The sequence below is a fragment of the Cynocephalus volans genome, chromosome 1 (assembly GCF_027409185.1).
Source record: "Cynocephalus volans isolate mCynVol1 chromosome 1, mCynVol1.pri, whole genome shotgun sequence".
Classification (NCBI taxonomy): domain Eukaryota; kingdom Metazoa; phylum Chordata; class Mammalia; order Dermoptera; family Cynocephalidae; genus Cynocephalus; species Cynocephalus volans.
Window position 1 is genome coordinate 42,694,364 of NC_084460.1, and position 20,433 is coordinate 42,714,796.

General features: G+C 47.0%; 2 protein-coding genes across 7 annotated transcripts in view; one reads left to right on the top strand and one right to left on the bottom strand.

The window, feature by feature from the left end:
- The window catches only part of NCOA3 (nuclear receptor coactivator 3), a 132,631-nt gene extending 128,457 nt beyond the window's left edge, over window positions 1-4,174 (top strand). For all 6 annotated transcript variants that reach the window (XM_063091310.1, XM_063091292.1, XM_063091318.1 and 3 more), the window contains one exon: window positions 55-4,174. In XM_063091310.1, coding sequence (XP_062947380.1) covers window positions 55-66 — 12 coding nt within the window. In that variant the 3' untranslated portion in view covers window positions 67-4,174. The remainder of the gene's footprint in view (window positions 1-54) is intronic.
- Window positions 4,175-4,238: 64 nt separating this feature from the next.
- Window positions 4,239-20,433, bottom strand: part of SULF2 (sulfatase 2) — a 90,707-nt gene continuing 74,512 nt past the window's right edge. Inside the window, exons 9-20 of the mRNA XM_063091715.1 lie at window positions 20,000-20,129; window positions 17,895-18,090; window positions 12,519-12,720; window positions 12,321-12,417; window positions 11,746-11,840; window positions 10,733-10,792; window positions 10,110-10,279; window positions 9,692-9,834; window positions 8,457-8,580; window positions 6,507-6,540; window positions 6,206-6,259; window positions 4,239-5,144 (exon numbers count right to left, since the gene is read on the bottom strand). Of these exons, the coding sequence (XP_062947785.1) occupies window positions 5,114-5,144; window positions 6,206-6,259; window positions 6,507-6,540; window positions 8,457-8,580; window positions 9,692-9,834; window positions 10,110-10,279; window positions 10,733-10,792; window positions 11,746-11,840; window positions 12,321-12,417; window positions 12,519-12,720; window positions 17,895-18,090; window positions 20,000-20,129 (1,336 nt within the window). The 3' untranslated portion in view covers window positions 4,239-5,113. The remainder of the gene's footprint in view (window positions 5,145-6,205; window positions 6,260-6,506; window positions 6,541-8,456; window positions 8,581-9,691; window positions 9,835-10,109; window positions 10,280-10,732; window positions 10,793-11,745; window positions 11,841-12,320; window positions 12,418-12,518; window positions 12,721-17,894; window positions 18,091-19,999; window positions 20,130-20,433) is intronic.

The window sequence follows — 20,433 nt, forward strand, 5'->3', positions numbered from 1 at the left end:
TGTCCTTGTACAAAGCACATGTTTTACTCATGTTTTTTTTCTGGTTGCTAACAGAAATACTGCTGACATCTCTACACCAGGACCTCTAAGGAAATCACTGTACAAATGATACTGCACTAGAATTTTTGGAAAGTAAAGAATCAGTGTTCTAGGCATCCAGCTTTGAAGAAAGGACCAGCTTCAATCTCTGTCAAGGGTATTCCAAGTCTTTTGAACAGGACTGGGTTAAGCTGAAGCGCAATATCTACCTGTTTTTTCCCCCTCCTTCTGTGTATCATGGTGTTCTGAACAGTTGAAAAATATTTTTGGTATTCCACTTCCTAGGAATGTGATTTTGGAGATATGGAGTGTTACCGATCACAAAACTCTCCTGTGTCACTTTTTTTCTACCTTACTAGCCAAAGTCTTTCAAATAAATGTAGGTGGGCCAGAGAACATTGAAGAAATCAAGAGATTAGAATGTTTGGTTTCTCTAGTTGGAGTATTGGACAAAGAACATAGTCCTACCCTTCAGATGTTTTTGTCATGACCAAGTAGTTCTTGACCCTTTGTCTAGTGGAATTGGCATTTCTGAGTTCTTGTCTTTTATTGATGGTATTGAGTTGCTCTCTCCCTATTCTTTGCTGTCCTAAGCTTTCTCCTAATGGAGGTTTTCACTTGTCCTTAATATCCTGTAATACTTCACCTCCAGGAATTGTCATTGATGTCAAATGGCTTTGCAGAAGGGAAAATGAGATGACAGTATTTAATTGCAGCAGTAGCAAATTTTTCACATGCTTATGTGCAGCCGAGTGCACTTTATTTAAAAAGTAATGGATAAATGCAATATTCTTGAGGTCTTGAGGAATGGTGAATCACATTCCTGGTTTTTGTCTACACTAATCTGTTGGACAAGAACTATGATTTTTTTTTTTTTTTAAAGTACACTTGTCACCCTTTGCCTATATGGTAGAGCAATAATGCTTTTTGAAAATAAACTTCTGAAAACCCAAGGCCAGGTACTGCATTCTGAATCAGAATTTTGCAGTGTTTCTGTGAATAATTTTTTTTGTAAATAGGACCTTTAAGATATTGTATTATGTAAAATATGTATATACCTTTTTTGTAGGTCATGACAGCTCATTTTTACAGAGTTTGTGAAGCTAAATATTTAACACTGTTGATTTCAGTAAGCTCATTGTGGTGAGGCTACAAACAGAAGAGACATCCCCTGAATTCCATGGCCTGGGGGAGGGACAGTGGTCCATAGCTTTTTCTCCCTCCCAGCCTTAGATGCCTCACTCTTTTCAATCTCGTAATCTAAATGCTTTTAAAAGAGATCATTTGTTTAGATGTAGGCATTTAAAATTTTTTTTTTTAGTTTCTCTATCAGAACTAAGCACTTTGTTAATTTGGGGGGAAAGAATAGATAATGGGGAAATAAACTTTAAAAAACAAAAAAACAAAAAAAGGATATGAGGAATTAAAAAAAAGTCAAGCAGTTTGATTAAAAAAAAATCTTTTGGATTTGAAGCAGTCCGTAAATTAAATAGCAGTTTATGATTTGTTTTGTTTTGTACTTAAATTATGTTGCCTTTTCATCCATTTAGGAGTGCTCTAAGATTTTGGTTGCTAGGACCTGAATCCACATTGAGATCCCAGTAGAGTCCTTGGTGTGTGGTTTCTGGTGTCTGCTCAGCAGTCTTGTGATTCTGCTAATGAGATGTTTTCACTATGTCCCCATGAATTAGAATAGTGTCATTGTTCTTAAGGAGCTTGGTACCCAGAACAGCCAATTTTGCTGTGGTTCAGAGCTACAGCCTGAGCGTGCCTTTGCACCTCCTCCTCCTCCTGTCCAGTGCCACTTTCTGCTGTTACCCCTCCTTGACACCTGTTCTAGACAGTTGGGAGTAGGGGAAAAAAATCAAATTTAATTCCCTTTATCTGGGTTACATTATTAGATTGAAACAGCTGAATGAAATTGGATTTTTGGAATATCTGAATTTCAAATGTCTCTGCTAGCCTTGGTGTCATTTTCTAGCAAAAACTGGGAGTTGTTACTTTTTAAAAAATTTCACATTTAGCCAGTCTTTCTAGATGTCTCTGAAGGTAAAGTCATTTAATTTTTTTGACATGCTTATGAATAAGTGAAGCCTGATATTTCCAGAACCACCACTAGAGTAGATTTTATTTTCCCAACAGTGTGTAGACAATTTTGAGTTTGCCCCTCTTACTCCACCCTCTTCACACCTGCTCCCCTAGGTTCACAATATATCTAGGATCGTAAATCTGTAAACTTCCATCATAGTAGTGTGTACTTTTCAGATAACATAGTCTGTTTGGAGACAGGCACAGCTGAATAAGTCTCTGTCTTTTTTGACTCAGTTGTGTCAGGTGTGCCTGAGCCTTCCCTATTTAAGTTGAGTGTGGGGAGAAACAGAATGGTGCTCTTACCTTTCTTGACTTTTAAAAATTATTAGAAAAACAAAAAAGTAAAGTTTTGTGATTTTTTCCTCTGTCCTGACTCCAGACTAACTGGAAGGCAGCACCCCTTTTTATATGGGAAAAAAATGAAGTTTTATTATTATAAGTTTTTATATTTTCTACTTGTTCCTTTTATTGGTGCAAACTCAAGATTTTGATTTTCTTTTAATAGATGCAGTCTTTGAGGTAATTTGTTGTTTTTACCTTTATTGGCTTGTTTCCCCCTCTTCTTTTCTTTTTTTGGATAATTATCTTTGTATTTCCACTGCCTACCTCTCCTCACACTAATCCATCCCCCTCTTTTTTGAACTTTGGTATCTGTTGGGTGAATAGTATAAGTAAACTTTTCATCTGCTTTTAGAATGTGGGATATTTCCAGTACCTACTTTTTTGCTAAATCCAAAGATATATAAATATAAAAATATATATTTTATAAAGATCAAAATCATATAAAGGAGATACATGTTTCTTCCTTTAAAAAATAAATAGAAGTTGCATCATTAATATTCATATTATGATGCCACTTTTCTAAATTGTGCATTGGGATCTAAAGGTGTAAATATCAATACTTATCTTAGTTTATCAGTATTTAATATCTAAGGTGAAATGTGGGATACTACAGAAGATAATTGGCTTGATGTCTTAGAAGTTTTTTGATCCAAAGGTAGATGCAGCTGGAAAATAAACTGAATGGATTGCCAGTTATTCATATGCCTGTCCAGTTCCCTTTTTATTTGCAGAAGCCATGAGTTTTGTTCACAAGTAGGAAATTCATAGGAGCAGAATCTCTAGGATAGATGAAATTTTCCCCCTGCTACAAAGGAACAAGGGTTGTTTTCAAATCTAAGGTAAACTATTTAATAATGAGCAGAGTGTTTTCTTTTTCTTTCCTCCTTTCTCTTTTTCTCCAATATTATAGAATTTTGAAGAAGGTGGAAATGTCATTCTGAGAGCAATATTTAAATTCTCAGGAATTGACATATAGTATTGAGAATAAATTCAGTTTCAATCAAGTTTACATTAAGTGTTGCTTAAAAAAATTAAATCATTCTTTACGCTGCAAAGAATTGAAACCACATGGGATGACGTGAGATGGGGTGGTGAGCTGTGACTGTTTTGCTGACCATGTTGGATGTCATTGTAAATAAAGGTTTCTATTTAAAATTGGAGCCTAAAGAACTTAAAAAAAAAAAAAATCCCTATTGGATTAAGGGTAAAAGAGAAGGTTAAGAAAGTCTATTTCAAATAATGATAGCAGTTTCTGTGAAGTTAAAAGAAAACCACAACTTTTGCTAGGGAGCCTTGGCCTATTTGGGGCATTGAAAAGCATGACACTGTTTTTACAAAATGTAGGTGCCTAGGGGCCTTCTCTGTTATCTGTTAAATGAGAAATGGGTTGGACTGGTGGTGGCTGAAGTCCCACCTACTTCCCTGTTCTGGAATTCTGACAGCTACCTGCACTTGCTTACACCAGTACATGAAGGGTTGGCTAAGGTGAACTGCTTTGCACTTGATCAGTAGTTTGGAAAAATGAAGTCTCAAAGCTGGTGTAATATGAGACTTACCTGTGAGGTCTCCTGAAGTATGGTAAATTTTGGTCATTAACCTACAACCATCTACTCCCAAAATCCTCTGAACCCAAGGCATGTCTTCCCAAAAAGGTGTTGACTGGTAGTATCTTGAATTCATTTTTAAAAAACCAAACACACCAAAAAAACTCCCAAGCATGGCCTTTTACAAAATGTCAAAGGTTTTTTCATACCAACTGCTGGTCACTGGCTGTGGTTTTGAACATCATATGACAATACTTGTACTACAAAATTTCTTTACAAATACAATTTCGTTAAAACTTGGGACATACATCAACTTCATTTCTTTTCAGTACCTTAAAAAAAATCGTCAGTCCTGGGGTAGATAACAAAGGGAGAAATGATATCTGGGCAGGAATAGAAATGTCCACAACTGCAAGGGATTTTCTTTTACACTGGCCACTGAGCGTTTATTGACACCACCACTCTTGAAAATTGGGATTTCTTATTAGTCAGATGCCCCTAAAGTTCCCATGTTGGTTACATGTAAATAGTCACATATATACAGTGAAGTCAGTTTCTTCGGAGGCAACCAGGGCTATAGTGCTAGGTAAATGTCACTTCTTTTGTGCTATTGACTCACTCTCAAACTCTGGGCACTGTTTTCAGCCTCTCCAAGTTGCCTCTGTCTTGCTTCTTAGTTCCTTCTTTGTGACGAACCAAAAGAAATGAGGATTTAAAACAGGGTTGTTTTCCCCTATGATTTTAATAAATTCCAGTGACTTTCACTCTTGGGGGAGATTTCCAAGAAAATCTTTCTGTTCTTTTTCCCATGTGAACCTCTCAGGGAGGGTTAGTGGTGACTATTTGATATGAAAATGCATTTTGTGCAGCTGGTGAGGTATAATCCAAAGCAAAAGCAGGGGCAAAAATGGACTTCCTGAAGTTCTCTCTGCTCTGATGGTTATCCTCCAGAATTTTCCGGTTGACTGAAGCAAGTTCTGTCTCTTTCAGGCCTCCTGGCCTACAGCCTAGGTCTGCTGGAAATCACATTTGGTTCTTCACTGCCTGCACAGTCAGGTGGTAACTCTCTGTTTTTGGAGGTCCACCTCTGTTGCTTCTTAACCTTCCCAGCCTTCCCATAGTTGTCCCCTACAGAACAAAACAAACTAATCTTAGCATTTGATTATTGTGCTGCTTAGGATTTCTTAATCAGTCCTACAACTGAGTAAGCTTTGCTTCAGGGATGTGGCTGCTGAGAGAATATTTCTAGGTCACTTAGAAAGGGATTGCTATCACTTAATCATTTCAGTTTTTCAGTTGCTCACTTACACATTCAATGGCAGGCAAAGATGACATTTAAGGATCAGGGCAGAACATGAGGGTATTTCAAAAAGTTCATGGAAAGATTTGTATTATCTTTCAACTCTATTTTTTCCACGAACTTTCTGGAGTACCTTTGTAGTGGCTAAGGAGAATGTGAGATGTAGAGATTCTATGCCTTAGTTCTGGAATTAACAAATGCTAAGCTGGTCTATTGTTATTGTCCTGTTAAAGTCACATAGGTTTATATGCATATAAAGAAAGAAATGAGGAGCCCAGAGATTGCAAATGGCAGCCAGAGGGTCTTGTTTGTCAAATTAGTTGCCAGTGTTAAAAAAGAATTCTCACGCATATCTGCATTTTTGGATTTCTTTGAAGAATGAGATCTGGCAAACTACATCCCATTCCTACAGGGAACAAACTAGCTGCTCCCTTTAGACTAAAGGTGAAATTTCCAGGTTGCCACACTCTCCAGTTAGCCTGCTGTCAGTCTGTATTGGCACTGGAGTGAGAGTTCATAGCATGGGCTTTTTGGAAATCACTTAATGAAGTCACTCTACTGCTGACATTGTGGACCAGTTAGCACTTCTGTAGCCACAGCCTTCAACATGTCTGGCAATTGTACTTTTAAGTGGTTTTCAACCTCTAAGTAGTAGCTCAAGTTTATCAAGCACAGATTATTGTAGAGACAAGAACGGTGTACTAGACAAGATATTCATCTAGAACATGAAATGTATTCAGGTAGGTTATCTTACAGGAAAGACTCACATTACTGCTTCCCCTCTCAAAGGAGGATAGTAAATGAGAAATGGCATGCACATAGAACAGCCTTGGCAGAATGAAGGAAGTCAGAACCAGATCTCTGTTCATAAGCTGGTTCCTCAACTCACAGTGATTTGGAAGAAGGTCTCTTCATTTCTGGCCACTTTCGACGCTGAAACTGCCTAAGTTTTCAGGTGTCAAAAGGAGAATGAGTGTTAACCATCACCAAGAAAGAAAAAGTCATCCTCAAAGAACTATACAAAGATGGTCTCCTAGGTGACACCCATCACTGGGGGATGATCCAGGCCCCTGGCAGGCCAGAGAAAGGGCATTCTTGGAACATAACAGGTGCACCCGCACGGAGATGAGACTAAAGCATGGGCCAAGATAGGGGAACTTTCCTCAGGCTCTAATAACAAAACAGAGTACCTGTACTGCTCATAGCTTCCTCCATCTTTAAGTCCTAATGGGGAGAAATGAACAAAGTAAGAACAGGCAGTTTAGGGCAGAAGTGGCAAACTTTATAATTGCTTTATAAAGAAAAAACCCCAGAAAAACCATCTTAGGCTTTTTGTCAGAATCCTATGATGTTGATAGTGTTCCCTAGTCAGAGTGGGCTGAATTATGAGGTGAACTTGCCCTAAGTCTCCTAGGTAGGAAGGAGGCCATCCTTGTAGATGGCCCATAATCCACTGTCACTGTGTCAATCTTAGGACCCTGATGCCTTAGGCATGGTGGGGGAGGTGGACATAGGCATGAACACCTGTGTCGTAGAGGATAGAAAGCCAGGGGCCCTGAGAAAGGTGGGGTGGGAGGGAGGTCTCGGGAGGTTTCCTGAGGATATGGCAGCGACATCAAGTTTTGGAGTCAGCCCACCTGTTCATCCTGGTTCACTTTACTTGCCCATTAAAATGAAGATAGGAAGATGTGCCTTGGATAGTTCTCATAAGGATTATCAGCTAATGCACGTAAAACACTCAGCACAGTGCCCGGCACATAGTGATTAATGCACGGTGGCACTTTGATCATTAGTGGATGTTAGGAAGCCATTGGTGGGAATGCGGATATCAGACCCCTTATCAGGCAGCATTATTGCCACATCTTCTATAAACACATTTGCTTTCCTTTCCTCATAGCCACAGCTGACTGTAGCATCTGCCGTCTTCCTCCTAAGTGTGCAGCCATTTTCCTGACGTGAACTTTAGGTGTCTTACTAGACATAGGTAAGAACTCCTCAAGGGCCTGCAAATACCAAAGGTTTTTAGGCTGCTCTCTGCCTTTTGTTTTGGCTAGTACATGAATGGCTTCCTTTTAGCTTTTTCATCTTAAACTATCTAGTTGGCATCCTAAATTTAGAATTGTTGGTTTTGTCTCACCCCCCACAAAGCCCAAGTGTTCTCTACGACTCCTAATTTTCTGGTACCACCCCGCCCCCACATCATCATGTGCTGCGGGCTTCACCACCTGAACCTGAATTCCATCATCTTCTCTGCTCCTACCCCTAGTCCCAGCACCACCATCTCTCCCTGGGTAACAGCCACTCTTCACTGTTCTCCCTATAAAATCCCATCCTCCACTTAGCAAAGTGAGGGTCCTTTTTAAATGTAGCTGTTTCAGTGCCAAGGTTAAAACCCTTCGTTGGCTTCCTGATACACCTAGAAGGAAATCTAAACTCTCTACCAAGGTCTATAAAGCCCCCAACAGGATGGCCCTCTGACACCCTCCTGTCAGTCTCCACTGCCTTCACTTGCTGCCTTCCACCATGCTGGGCTGCTTTCTGCTGCTCACACCTGAGAGTTTGTTTCCCTCTCAAATCTCCTCGGATGCCAGCCTCCAAGTTTCCTGAGAGGTTGGCCGCTTCTCATTCTTTAGGGCTAAGTTCAAAGGTTTGACCTGTGCTCTTTCTGGGGTGCTCCCTGCCATGGTCACACTGTGTTACAGCATCCTCTTTGACTCCCTCCGTACAAGCCAGAGGCCTTCCTGTATAGACCACTGTCCCTAGTAGACTGTCAGCTACACATGGGGTCAGGGGGTATGGTCATTTTCTTGCTTTCCAGTAACTGGCACGGTCCAGGTTTAAATTCTCAGTAAATGTGGGATGAATAAATGAGTGAATGAACAAAAGGGAGGAAAATGAGAGAGAGTGCCATGTGTTTCCTCTGAGGATGCTCCTCTCTCAGGAAGCACAATTCATTGAAAGCCACCTGCCTGCCGTGGGCAGGGGACATCCACACCCTCTAGATGATTTGTCTTGAATTGAATCTCCCCCTCCTCCCAATTCCAGTGATTCTGGGCTCACTCTTGGGGTAGACATGACCTCCTAAGTTCCTTCCTCTGGTTACCCCGCCCTCCACATGCCCCATGTTCAAGCCTACTCACCCAGGTCCATGTTTCGAGTCCGGGGGTTACACTGCTTGTAACCCTTGCAGCTCCTCAGCTCCATGAGCTGTACGTGTAACTGATTGAGGACATCCCTGTCCAGTGTGTTCACTGCATTCATCAGCTGGTTGGAAAAAAGGTCCACAAGGTGAGTAAGGGACACCCCCTCCCCATTCCTCTTCTACAAACGAGGGGACTTATTTCAAACAGGTTGGGAGTGGAAGGTGCTGCGGCATGGTGTCCTGTTCACCCCAATCTCCACTTCTGCAAGAGTGACTTTTTGGCTTCTAGTCCCACCAAGTCCTCTCTTAATGAGAATGAAAACTTATGAGAATAAAAATCACGTGTGTGTACTTAATGTTCAACTCCCGGAGCCACTGGTCAGGAAACTTACCAAGCTTGGAAAGAAGCCCTTCCAAGCCTTGGATTTTTCAGCAGCCTTCATTCGCAGTCCCTCAGTTCCTTCTTGATTGGAAAGCAGCCATTTGGTGAGAGGATGGGTAAGTGACCTGGATCCTTGCCTACCTAGTCTGGGAGCTTCTAGTGTCTGACTAACCTACATCTTCTGCCACTCCCTTTTGTAAATTATGGTGGTGAACCTATCTCAGGAGGAAGACTGGCAGCCTGCATGGTAATTAAAGCAAAGCAGTTGAGCTGCCGGTATTTAAGAATCAACCTTAAAAGGCTGAAGGTTGGCCTATACCAAGGCCACACTACACAAAAGTTCTAGGGCTGAAGCTCAGTAGTGACTGTCCCTTTACAAGGGCTCACATGTTCCAATTACCAGACACTTGGCTGCTCCTTTTCACCCATCACATTATGTGTTTGGATGACTTAATACATGGAATACTTAAAGTGCTTGACATATAGTAAATGCTGGGTGAGCGATACTTATTGTTACATTAGTTGTCGGGTCCCTGTAGGCCCCAGAATGGGCATTATTTAGCCTGACCCTGTAGTTCTAAACTAGTTCCTGTAGAGCCAATTGAAGGCTGGCAGATGCCTCAGAGGGAAGAAGCTATACGATGTATTACTGATGCAGGAAGGTGGAGGCAGAAAAGGGCTGATTGAACATTGCGTCATTGAAGATTCTCGGTGGCTTCGTATCTCACTCATACTGTCTGAAGGACTCAGTGGGACTTGGAAAATTTATCATCACTTCCCCAGGGTTGGGGGCCTGACTGGCAGCACCTGTGTACCCACACCCCCATTTCTCCAGCTTGTGCTGTCTGTACCTGGTATGGGTCTGTGTTGAGATCAAAGTACTCTAGGAAGCCAGTTGCAAATTCACAGAAGAGGAAATTGTGGGTCTCGTTGATCGTCCTCATGCACCAGTATGTGTTATTGTTGGCGCTGGTACAGGCACAGAAAGGCCCCACTGCCAAGGGAAGAGAGAGTGTGCTTGAGTGCCTGTAGGAAGAAGCCCAGCCTGCCAACACTGCTGTCAGAGACAGAACCCCAGGGCCAGTTCCTCTGATGCCAAGTGACAGTCTGGAGCACTTGTGGACCCCTGATGTCAGGCAACCTGCTTCTGAGAGACATAAAGAGTCTGGCAACGAAGTCCCCACAAACTTGGGGAAGGTGGGTCACTGTGTGAAGTGGAGAAGTCCCTCTGGGCCCCAACCTGCCCGTCCTTGCTCTGGGCTCGCTCACGTGTCCAGAGAGGTGCCGTCTGCCAGTGCTGGTTGTCGTGGGTGAAGCACGTGAGGCCGGGCATGCTGCACGTGTCGTTGTTCTGCAGTCGCTTGAGCAGCTTGCGAAGTTTCTTCTTGCGCTTCTGCTCCCGCAACAGCCACACCTTGTCCTTCTCCTGCAGACCCTTCCTATGGGCATGCAGGGCCACACACACTTTGGGCCTCCGAGGGATCAATGACCCTGAGCCTCCGCTCTTCCTGTCCATCCTAGAGGCTGGGCTGAGACTTCCCAGCGGAGAACCATGGGCATAGCAATTGAAGATTCCAAGTCCCACTGCTGGTCCAAGGCAGCGCTGGGACCAGAACACGGGTCTCCTCCCACCCTGTAGCCTACTTTAGCTCCCAAGGCAGCACAAAGGCAGGAAGGGAGTTAGGTGGCACTTGGACTCCTATTCACACCTTGATCCCCTCCTTCCTGCTTGGTGGGGTTGCAGCAATCCCATGTAGCCACCAGCGGGCGTGTGGAGACCTGCTCAGTGTTGATTTGGGAGGAAGACCTCTCTAAGGAGGCTTCTCAGGGAAAGGATAGGATTTCTTTCCTTTCTTTGTTTGTTCTTCCCCTGGGCCAAAAGCTGCCCTTACCTGAAAGGATGCAGACTGGAGCCTTTGTGCTTGAGGCGGCCTTTGTGCTGGGTTTGGTAACTGAAACAGACCCCCCACCCCAGGTTTCAGAAACGGCTTACAGGGCTACTCTGGCAGGTGCAAATAAGGTTCCTGGGACTCCCATATGTTGCTGCTGCCCCACCCCTGTCCTTCTTGGGGTAGTGGTGGTATGGGTACTGTCCCTACAGCAGTAGCTCTCTGCCCGGCTGGCTCAGTTCTCTAAGCCTGAGCTGGGAGCCCCTGGCTAAAGACCTCAGTCCATTAGAAGGTTGGGGCAGGTGGAATTTAGCCAAGATGAGAAGCTGGGCCTGGCTTCAGCCTGTGCACCTCAAGGTTGGTTCCCCTATCATCCACCCACCTCATGCTTGGTCAGGGCCAGCACTGGGGGAACCAACATTTTGCAAGCCTTTCTGGGAAGGTAGAAGAAAATCTACTGCTGTGCTGCCCAGTACTATAGCCACTAGCCACATGTGGCATTTCACTTAAGTAAGCTTAAAAATTCAGCTCCTCAGTTACACTAGCCACATTTCAAGTGCACAATAGCTACACTGGTTAGTGGCTCCCATATTGGATAGTGCAGATATAGCCCATTTCTATCAGCACGGAAAGTCCCATTAGATAGTGCTGCTCTGGAGTTCAGTCCCTTGGGCCAGGGGCCCCCTGAGCTGGTAAATGGGACCTTGAGCCACATGGGCCATTTCTAAAAAGGCACTCAGCAGAGGTTGCCTTCCTGCCTGGAGCCAACTCTCCATTGCAAGAGCCTGCCTCTTGTTCCAGTGCATAAGTCCAGGTGTTGGCCTGGCTGCCTGAGGGCTGGTCCTGTGTGCCCAATTGCCTGATAATGGGGATATGAATTTTTACTGTTTTTTTTTTTTTTTACCCAAAGAGAGAAGATTGGGGTAAAAAAAGGGCCCAGTGATAAGGGTTGCTGTGTCTCCATGCCCTGTAGGAGAGCTAGGGGCCTGGAGGGGGCCCCTCTGCCACCTCCTCACCTGATTTTGTGGCAGTCACATTCTTCTGGTCGCTTCTTCTTCAGGTGACCTCGGACTTCCCTTAGGTTCTTAATTTTGTTCTGAAGAGTTTCGATCTGAGAGAAGGAGTAGGGGCTGGGCAAGAAGGGCATGGCCTGATGGCTCTCCCGGCTCTGCCTCGTCCATGCTAAGCAGCAGCAGCTGCCACCGCCTGCATCACGGGTGCCAAGGAGGTGCTTGGTTCCATCTGCTGAAGGAAGCCTTCCTGGCCCTCCCCTCCCGCCAGGCTCTGGCAAAGGTACCAAGTCCCTCTCCTGTCCTGGCCTGCCCGAGAAACAGTTGAGCCCGCCAAGGGCTTGAATCTCTCCCTCAAAGGACTAACTGTAGTGTGGACACCTTGTAAGTCAAAAAGGGGGACAGTATGACTGAGAACCTGCGTGGGATAGCTGGCCGTCTCATGCTAGGACTGATGCTCCTGTCCCTGGGTTGTGGATTCCATGGAAACCTCCCTTCGCCTGTCTGCTTCCCTTTGGGAATGGTGGGCCCTGCTGTGCCCATGGTGCCCGAGCACACGCTCCCGCCCACATTCTGCTCACCTCGTGGTCAATGTGCAGCTTGTGGTCTTTCCAGGCCTGCAGGGATTTGTACAGGTCCAGATCACACTGGACCGTGTCATTCTCTAGGATGTAGCACCTGCTCGAAGAAACGGGTCACGTGTGGCCCTGAGAGGGTGAGAGGGACCAGCCCAGGGCCAGCCTTCCCCCTTCACCCTCAGCCTCTGCCTGGACTCTCACCGATGTGTCACTTTAATGGGGTTGGGGGCTGCGTAGTCTGGAAGGCCTCCAGTACCACTGAAGTCCCCACCGTCCTTGTCATCTTGGTCCTCAGGGGCCCCTGGCCAATGCCGTTTGGTAAGGTTGCGGGGCTGGGATGTGTCATCCACCTGGATGGCCACTGAGCGGATGGAGCGGTTACGGGCATAGCTGGCCTTGTACTCTGTGGATGTCAGAGAGGGTGGCTGTGTTAGTGAGGCCGTGAGAGGCTGGTCAGGCTCCCCAGGCAGCAGGGCCTTAATCAAGACAGGGCCAGACTCCTGAGCACGAGGCTTAGTGTTCCCTGAGACTTAAGGGCTCACGAGATCTACCCACCCCAGAAGCAGGTCCTGGAGCCCAGGGAGACTGAAGTCCTAGAGCCAAGAAGCAACTGGCCCAAACGAATTTCAAGAAGGAGCTGTGCGTGGATAAACAGATTGCAGTACATCCGAACAATGGAATATTCAGCCATAAAAAGAATGAAGTCAGTCCTGATTCATGCTAAGTGTGGCTGAATGTCAAAGGCATTGCGCTAACTGAAAGAAGCCAGACACACAAGGTCATGTATCATTCTATTTATATAAACTACCCAGCGTAGGTAAATCTATAGAGGCAGACGGCAGATTAGTGGTTGCCCAGGGATGGAGGGGGGCGGGTATTGAGGGGTGACTGATTCAAGGTCACGTGTTTCCTTTTGGGGTGATGAAAACATTTTGGAACTAGATAGAGGTGGTGGTCGCACAATACTGTGAATATACTCAGTGCTTCTGATTCATATAAAACTGTGAAAATGGTAAGTTCTTTGTTTTGTGAACTTTACCTCAATGAAAAAAATAAAAATAAAGCAGATATAAAGATGTCGATTTGAATTGGAAAATCAAAGTGCTCTGCAGGACATTCCTCTGCATAGAAGAGGGCGAGGCTGGGGCAAGTCGCTGAGCTTCTCTGAGTGTCAGGTTCCCCAGCAGCGAGCTGGTCTCCACTGGGAGTGGGATGGTGGGTGTGAGACGAGGCTGAGGTGCTTTTGCACAAGCTTTGAGTAAGATTTTGAACACTGACGGCACGTGGGCTAATGTCAGACCCTGGATATCTTGTATCTTCTATATATTAAAGAACAAATTTGATTAAGTTGCTAATGTTAAGAAAAAGGGTGGTGATGGTCATGTAGGAGTCCAGATTTCTGACTTCCGAAAAGAAAATGGAAGATGTACAGGGCCCCACAGGTCCCTCTGGACAGGAGGTGATGTACTGTCCCTTCAGTCAGGGCGATGTGATCTGCAGGCAGCCACACTCCCTACCACTCCTTCCTGTTTTAAAACTCTGCCCACTTGACTCATGACTGGCTCTGGCATGCACTGAAGTTTCTTATCCCTCTCTAAATACATGTTGTTTAAAGAGAAGGGCTTGGAGCCAGGTACGGATGTGTCCAGGTTTCTGTTGGGTCCTCAGTGACCACTAGATGGCGACCAAGGCAGTGTGGCTGGAGGCCCATGGTTGGCGGCACCTAAGGTGGCAGAAGAGGGGAGAAACGGACCCCCTTTCCCATATGCCAAGGTGCTAGGGCTCCAGGATCAGGTCTTGCAGCCCCCACTCTGTGGCACATGTTTGGTATCTTTCAGCTCTCAGACTCCTTGTGTCCAAGTGCCCAGGAGAGGCTTCTCTTCTGCAAAACCTCAGGCCTTTTCTAGCCCCTTGGCTTTTTTCCTCTCTGAGTTCAGTCTCCTGGCTGCACTAAGTGTGGAGTAACTCCCCCACGCTGAGCGGGTCATGTCTGGCCAAAGGGGTCAAGAAACAGACCCGCCACATTCTTTCCACTCCTTTGGTCTCCCTTGGCCCAGCAGTCAGCTGCTTTGCATCTTCCCACCCTCCGTCTGCCAGCGATAGACCCATGGGCCCCGAAACTGTGGACTAAGGGCCCAATCTGGCCCTCTACCTGGTTTTGTAACTATGGTTTTACTGGAACGCAGCTACCCTCATTCGTTTATGTTACCACAATGACAGAGCGGAGTAGCTGAGACAGACTGTCCAGCTCTACAGCAAAGGTCTGCCTCTCCTGTGTAAACCTTGCTCTGCACTGAAGCCACACCACTTGCCCTCTCCTCTCACTCTCATGTCTTTGTTTCCTGCCACACAAATGGGGAGTGGGGTGAGGATGGGATGGACTTCACAACCCAGCAGCCAACAGCGTAGGCTCTGGAGTCGGATTGTTCGGGTGCAAATGCTGACCTTGAAGTTCCTCTTCCCCTTTAGAATACTCACTGTCTGGCTGCTCACAAGGCCTGTTCCTTCTCTGTACTCAGCTCTCACTTAAATGTCAACCGACCACCCATTCAAGAGCTGCCATCTGCCTCCACCTGTCACTCCACTGTTGCATTTCCTTCATGTGCTCTTCACCGTGGGAAGTGATCTTCGTGAACTTGCTGATGTCTCGTCTCATCCTTGAGACCCGTAAAGTCCAAGTCAGCGTCTGTGTTGTTCAACTCTGTAACCTCAGCATCTGGCACATAGTATTGCTCGCAGATTTGTTGGGAGGATAAATGAATGAACATCAGCCACCTGTGCCTGTCCCTGGCAACCTCATCTCCTCCTGGTCCTGGGCACCTCCTGCTCTGGGCTGGCTGGCTCTGCCTGGCTTCCCCATGCCTCGGCCAGAATCCCATGGTCAAGGCGGGCCGGGGGCTAAGGCGCTCTAGGCCAGGGCTTCAATCTCAGCACTGTTGACATCTGGGGCCACATAAATCTCTGTAGTGGGGCTGTCCTGTGCATCCCTGAGCCTTTACCCACTAGATGTCAGTAGCACCCCCCCACCCCGATCACACAATTGTGACAGTCAAAAATGTCTCCAGACACTGTTCAGCCTGCTCTAGCCTGACTGCTCAGAAAGGAGGGACAGTCTCTTGCTGGCAGGCACTTGCGGGAGGAAGAATGTTGAGCAGGAGATGGGGCTGGAGTCCCCAAATCAGCCATGTGACCCAGTCAGTCTTTCCCGTTGTCATAGTGATCAGCCATGCCCTGCTGTCGGGCTGCTGGGAGGTGCACTGTGAGGGCTTTGACATCACCCTGCCCTCACACAAGGATGTATTATGGTGGTAGAGCTGAGTCTCAGCTACTTAAGTGTGTTTTTCTTTCCTCTAAGCATTTATGAGGGGAGAAAAGCTTAACTGAGTCGCAAGTTCTCCTATTATTTAAAGATTATCTACTGTGCTGTGTACTGAAGCAAGGAGATACTAGCTGTGTAATTCAATCTGGAAACTAATCGCTTTATTCAGCTAAAAAAAATTAGTAGTTATTAACTAATCAGCTTGTGAGGAAATATAAGGGGGTCATGAACTGGGAAGCATTGTTTGTGGCAGGAGCTGGGTGGGTATGGAGAGGGACCATCTGTGTTTGCCACCTGGCCAAGCCGACCAGAGGAGCCTGGGAGGCCACTGAGCCCACCACAGGACCCCCAGGTCTCTAATTAGCCTACAATGCAGTATTACTCAGTCTTAAAAAGGAAGGAAATTCTGACACAAGCTTCAACAGGGATGAACCTTGAGGACATTATGCTGAGTGAGATAAGCCAGTCACAGACAGACAAATACTGTGTGATTCCACTTATGTGAGGAACCTAGAGCAGACGGGAAGTAGGAGGGTAGTTCCTGGAGGCTGGGGAAGAGGGAATGGAGAGGCAGTGTTTAATGGGTGCAGAGTTTCAGTTTTGCAGAACAGTCCTGGAGATTGGTTGCGCAACAATGTGAATATACTTAATACTGCTGAACTGGATAATTAAAAGTGGTTAAGATAGTAAATTTTATGTTATGCATGTGCATTTTACCACAATTTAAAAAACCCTCAGAGCTAAAATCTCTAATTAGGCTTTAGCTGTCCTTGGGTCAGGGGTCCAGAGAAATGGGCCACATGGGCAATTGCCCAGCTCTGGAGCAGACACCTCTCGCCAGCTGACCAGGCACCCAGGGGCCTTTCACGCAATTTCAAAGCACAGCTTCACAGCCATTTCCTGCTGTTTTCTGAGGGGGAGCTGAGCCTCTGCATGGGGGAAATGTCTAGTCCAGGAGGTGGTAGAGCCTCCAGCAGGTCTGGAAGAGTCCTACCTTCCACGGTCTCCACCCTCTGCCTTTCTAATTGCCAGTTCTCTCCTCCACCCCGCTGAGAGGGAGGCAGGAAGCCTTGGGCAGCTTCACTTGGGTAGGGCTCTTCCCCACTCATCCCAAGTATCATCTATTCTCATTATTCACGGTAGTTTGGTTCCATAAAGTCACCGCAAACATGGAATTAGCGAATACTGAACCGCTGTTCCTAGGGGGAGTAGAGGGTTAGGTTCCCCCGAGCCTCTGGTCATGACATTTTAATCAACTGATTGATACAAAACCTCACGGTACATGTGCTTCTGATTAAAGGCACCTTCTTTCATACATGTTGTGGATCCATTACCATCGAACTCAGCACTGCAACTCATGCCTGGAGGAAGCGCCTCTAACATGCGTGCTTTCTCTGGAAGGCACATCAGAGGCTTCCCGTGCTCAGGAATGCCAGCCAACACTGAAGTGCTGTGCCTGGGGGCAACGTAAACAGTAAAATCACGAAAACAAAAAGGGACAAAAATGTGGAAAGCATGGCATTAAACAGACTGGAAAGGATGCTTGTTTACAGTATGAGAGCTGAAACAAGAAGGCCTGTTCTACCTCAGCTGGGAACAGGGGTCGAGCCACTCAAAACATGTTCCGAATGACTCGAAAGTGCCACAGGGATTGATTTGGGGGCTACCAATCAATTTTAGGAGCAAGTGAATTTGCAAACATGGAATCCATGAATAATAATCAACTGTGTCACACATCCTGCTGGCTGTCCCTTCAGATCACACCCAGAGCCCCACCGCTTCTTCCTTTGATTCTATGGCCTGTCCGAGTCTCCGAGGCTTCTGCTGGGTCTCCCCACCAGAATGGTCTTCTGCTTCTGCCCCTGCCCTCTGACAGCCCACTGAGATGGCAGCTGGAGGGATCCTTGCAGAACACAGATCTGATCTTGTCTCCTCTGCTTAGACCCTCCAGACAAGAGGCTTCTTGTGTGGGAGTGGAATGCCACAGTGCTGAGGCCCATGTGACCCGGCTCCTTCCCTCCTGAATCCTCTTTCCTGCCTACCCCAAAGCTCACCATACCATCTAATGATCTTATTTCGTTATTACCGCTGTTCCCCACTAGAGTGGGTGGCTTATGAGGGGTCTGGCTGTGCCACCAGCTCCTAGACTGCCTGGCATTAGCGACATGTCTGTGGAATTATTTGAATGAATGAATGGGGCTCCCCAGACACAATCTCTCTCCCCTCCTGTCCCATCCGGCCCAGGCCATGACACTTACTCTTCTTGAAGAACTTTTTCTGGCGTCCGGCTAGGCTGAGCCTGTAGTCCCCGCCGTCACAGGTGCAGGCCTCGCTGCCCTGCCCGTAGTACTTGGGCACCAGGTTGGAGAGGGCTCTACTGCTGCCCGGCCGCACGGGGCCCTTGCACTTGTGCAGCTGCAGCTTCCCCGCGGCGTCCTCCACACACTGCCACTTCTGCAGGACACGGCCGGGGCCTCAGACTCCCAGGCTTCGGCCAGCCTGCTCATCTGCCTCCCCAAATCTGCCTGTTCCCACTGTCCCCATCTACCCTGCACACTTCCCTCCACTGCCACTGCTCGACCTTGCATGGAGCCACCGTCATCCTCAGCAAGATGCCTGCAACAGCCTCCACTCCCCTGTGTACCTGCTTCCGTCTGTTCCCAGCATCCTTTGCATGTCTGCTAGAGGAACCTTTTTAAAGGGCAAGTTGGATCATGTCACTCCCCTCCTTAAAATCCTCCAATTGCTTCCGCCGTCTTTAGGATAAGAGGCAAGCTCCTGATCCTGGTCTTTGATGTCTTGCTGACCCCCCAGACCTGTCTGTCTCCTGCTGCTCTCCTGGCCTTGCTCCTCTTCAGCCCCAGTGCTCTCTTCCAATATCCCAAATGTGCTGCTGCCCCGGGGCCTTTGCCTTGCTGGTCCTTCTGTCTACAATGCTTTTCTCCAGCTCTTCATGTGGCTGGAGTCTTCTCATCCTTTGGGTCTCTGCTCCAATGTCACCTCTTTGAGGAGGCTTTCCCTTACCACCTCATTTAAAATCCCCTCTCCCCACGTCACCAAGGACTAGATAAATAATGTATATCAGAGTGTACATGCACATTCAACTCAAGGCATTTGGTCAAAAAATTAAATACAGATAGATACAATCGTTTTCTAGGTCTCTCTTGTATTGAACTTAATTCTTTTTCCCAGTTCCAGCCTCCTGGATCCCCTCATTGGATCTTGCAACAACCTCCTAACAGGATTCTCTTCCCTCCTGTCTTAACTTGCTCTGAGACCCATTGATCAAATGATCAGCTAGGGCCTATTTTGTACCAAAGAGATCTTCCCAAGACATGAACCTGGCCTGTTATGTTTAGCGAGCACTTACCACATGCCAAGCACTGGGTGATGTGTATTAATTTGTTTAGTGCAACTTGCACTACCCTGTAAGGCAGGTACTGTCACCATCCCCACTTCAAGATGAGGCACAGAGAGGTAGAGGGACTTGCCCCAGGTCATACAGCTGGGGAGGAGCTGGAACTACATGGGAACTGTGGATTTTTGCTTCGCCCTCACCTGCTAGCCAAGACCCTGCTGACTTTCACCTGCTCACCTCACCCCTCCCTGCCATTCCATTCTCATCTGGAGGTAGGATTGATCACGTTCACGGATCTCTGCTGCCTTCCCACACCCCCAGTGTGGGCCAGGTGGCACGTCACCTTCTGCCTGTCTCCCTCTTCCAATGCTCTGAGCCTTGCACCCACTCAGGTCATCCCTGTTTATGGGGCCCTGTCCCATCCCTGGTCCTCTGCAGAGCCGGCATTGGCTATCCAGGCCCCAGAGAAGCCTAGCTCAGGCGCTCCCAAACATCAGTTGGTTTCTGCTATCTCTAAATACTACCCAGATTATAATTTCCTTCATATTTCTAGCAATCAATTCACTTTAAAAACTTAAACTTATTTAAAAGGCCATTTCCTGTTACTCTCATAAATGGAAAACCAGCCACAAAGAGGACACTGTGAAAGTAAATACAGTGAAAATTAAGTTATTTAACTCCTGTGACTGCCTGCTGGGGCCTTTGTGTGACAGGGCTTGGTAAGGGCTGGAGGGGAGCCAAAGACATGCTCATGCCCCTGGGACACTTTTCCCCTGACCTCTCACGAGCCCGACAGCTGAGAGAGAATCACCTCCTGTGAGCGTCACTGTGTACCCGCTAGTGGAACTTGGGGTATCACATGGCAGTCAGGGACCACAGCTTGGGTGGCACTGGCCTTGCTGGCTCAGTGGGTCTCAGGGCTGGAGCAGGCCTGGGTGGCAGTGTGGAGGGGGAGCCCTTGGGAGGGGACAGAAGAGGGGAGGGGCAGCGGCCGAGCCCCCTCACCTGTCCCAGTTGTTCGCACGCCGTCTGATACTCGGCGCGCTGACACAGGTCCTTCACGCGCTGGTACTTGGGCAGGAAGTTCTCCTCCTGGGCATCCACCTTGTCGTTGTCCCGCTTGTGGAGCAGTTTGCTGTAGGCGGAGACGCGGGGCTGGCCTCAGCCCTGGAGGAGCCCTGGTGGCACGTGTGCCCCCACTTAGCTCTGCTCCATCCTCACAGTGGAGGACACAGGGCCGGCCTGACCACGTTTCCTGATTTTATGACACTTAATAAATGAGAATGTTATAGGAAACTTCCCAGATTGCATGAGCTGACAATAAATTGAAAAACACTGAAGATATGGTACAGGCTGGACAAAACACGTTGAAGGGGTACAGGTGGCCTCCCGATGCCAACTCTGTATCATCCACAGGAACTGCAAACGGGCTTTGCTTG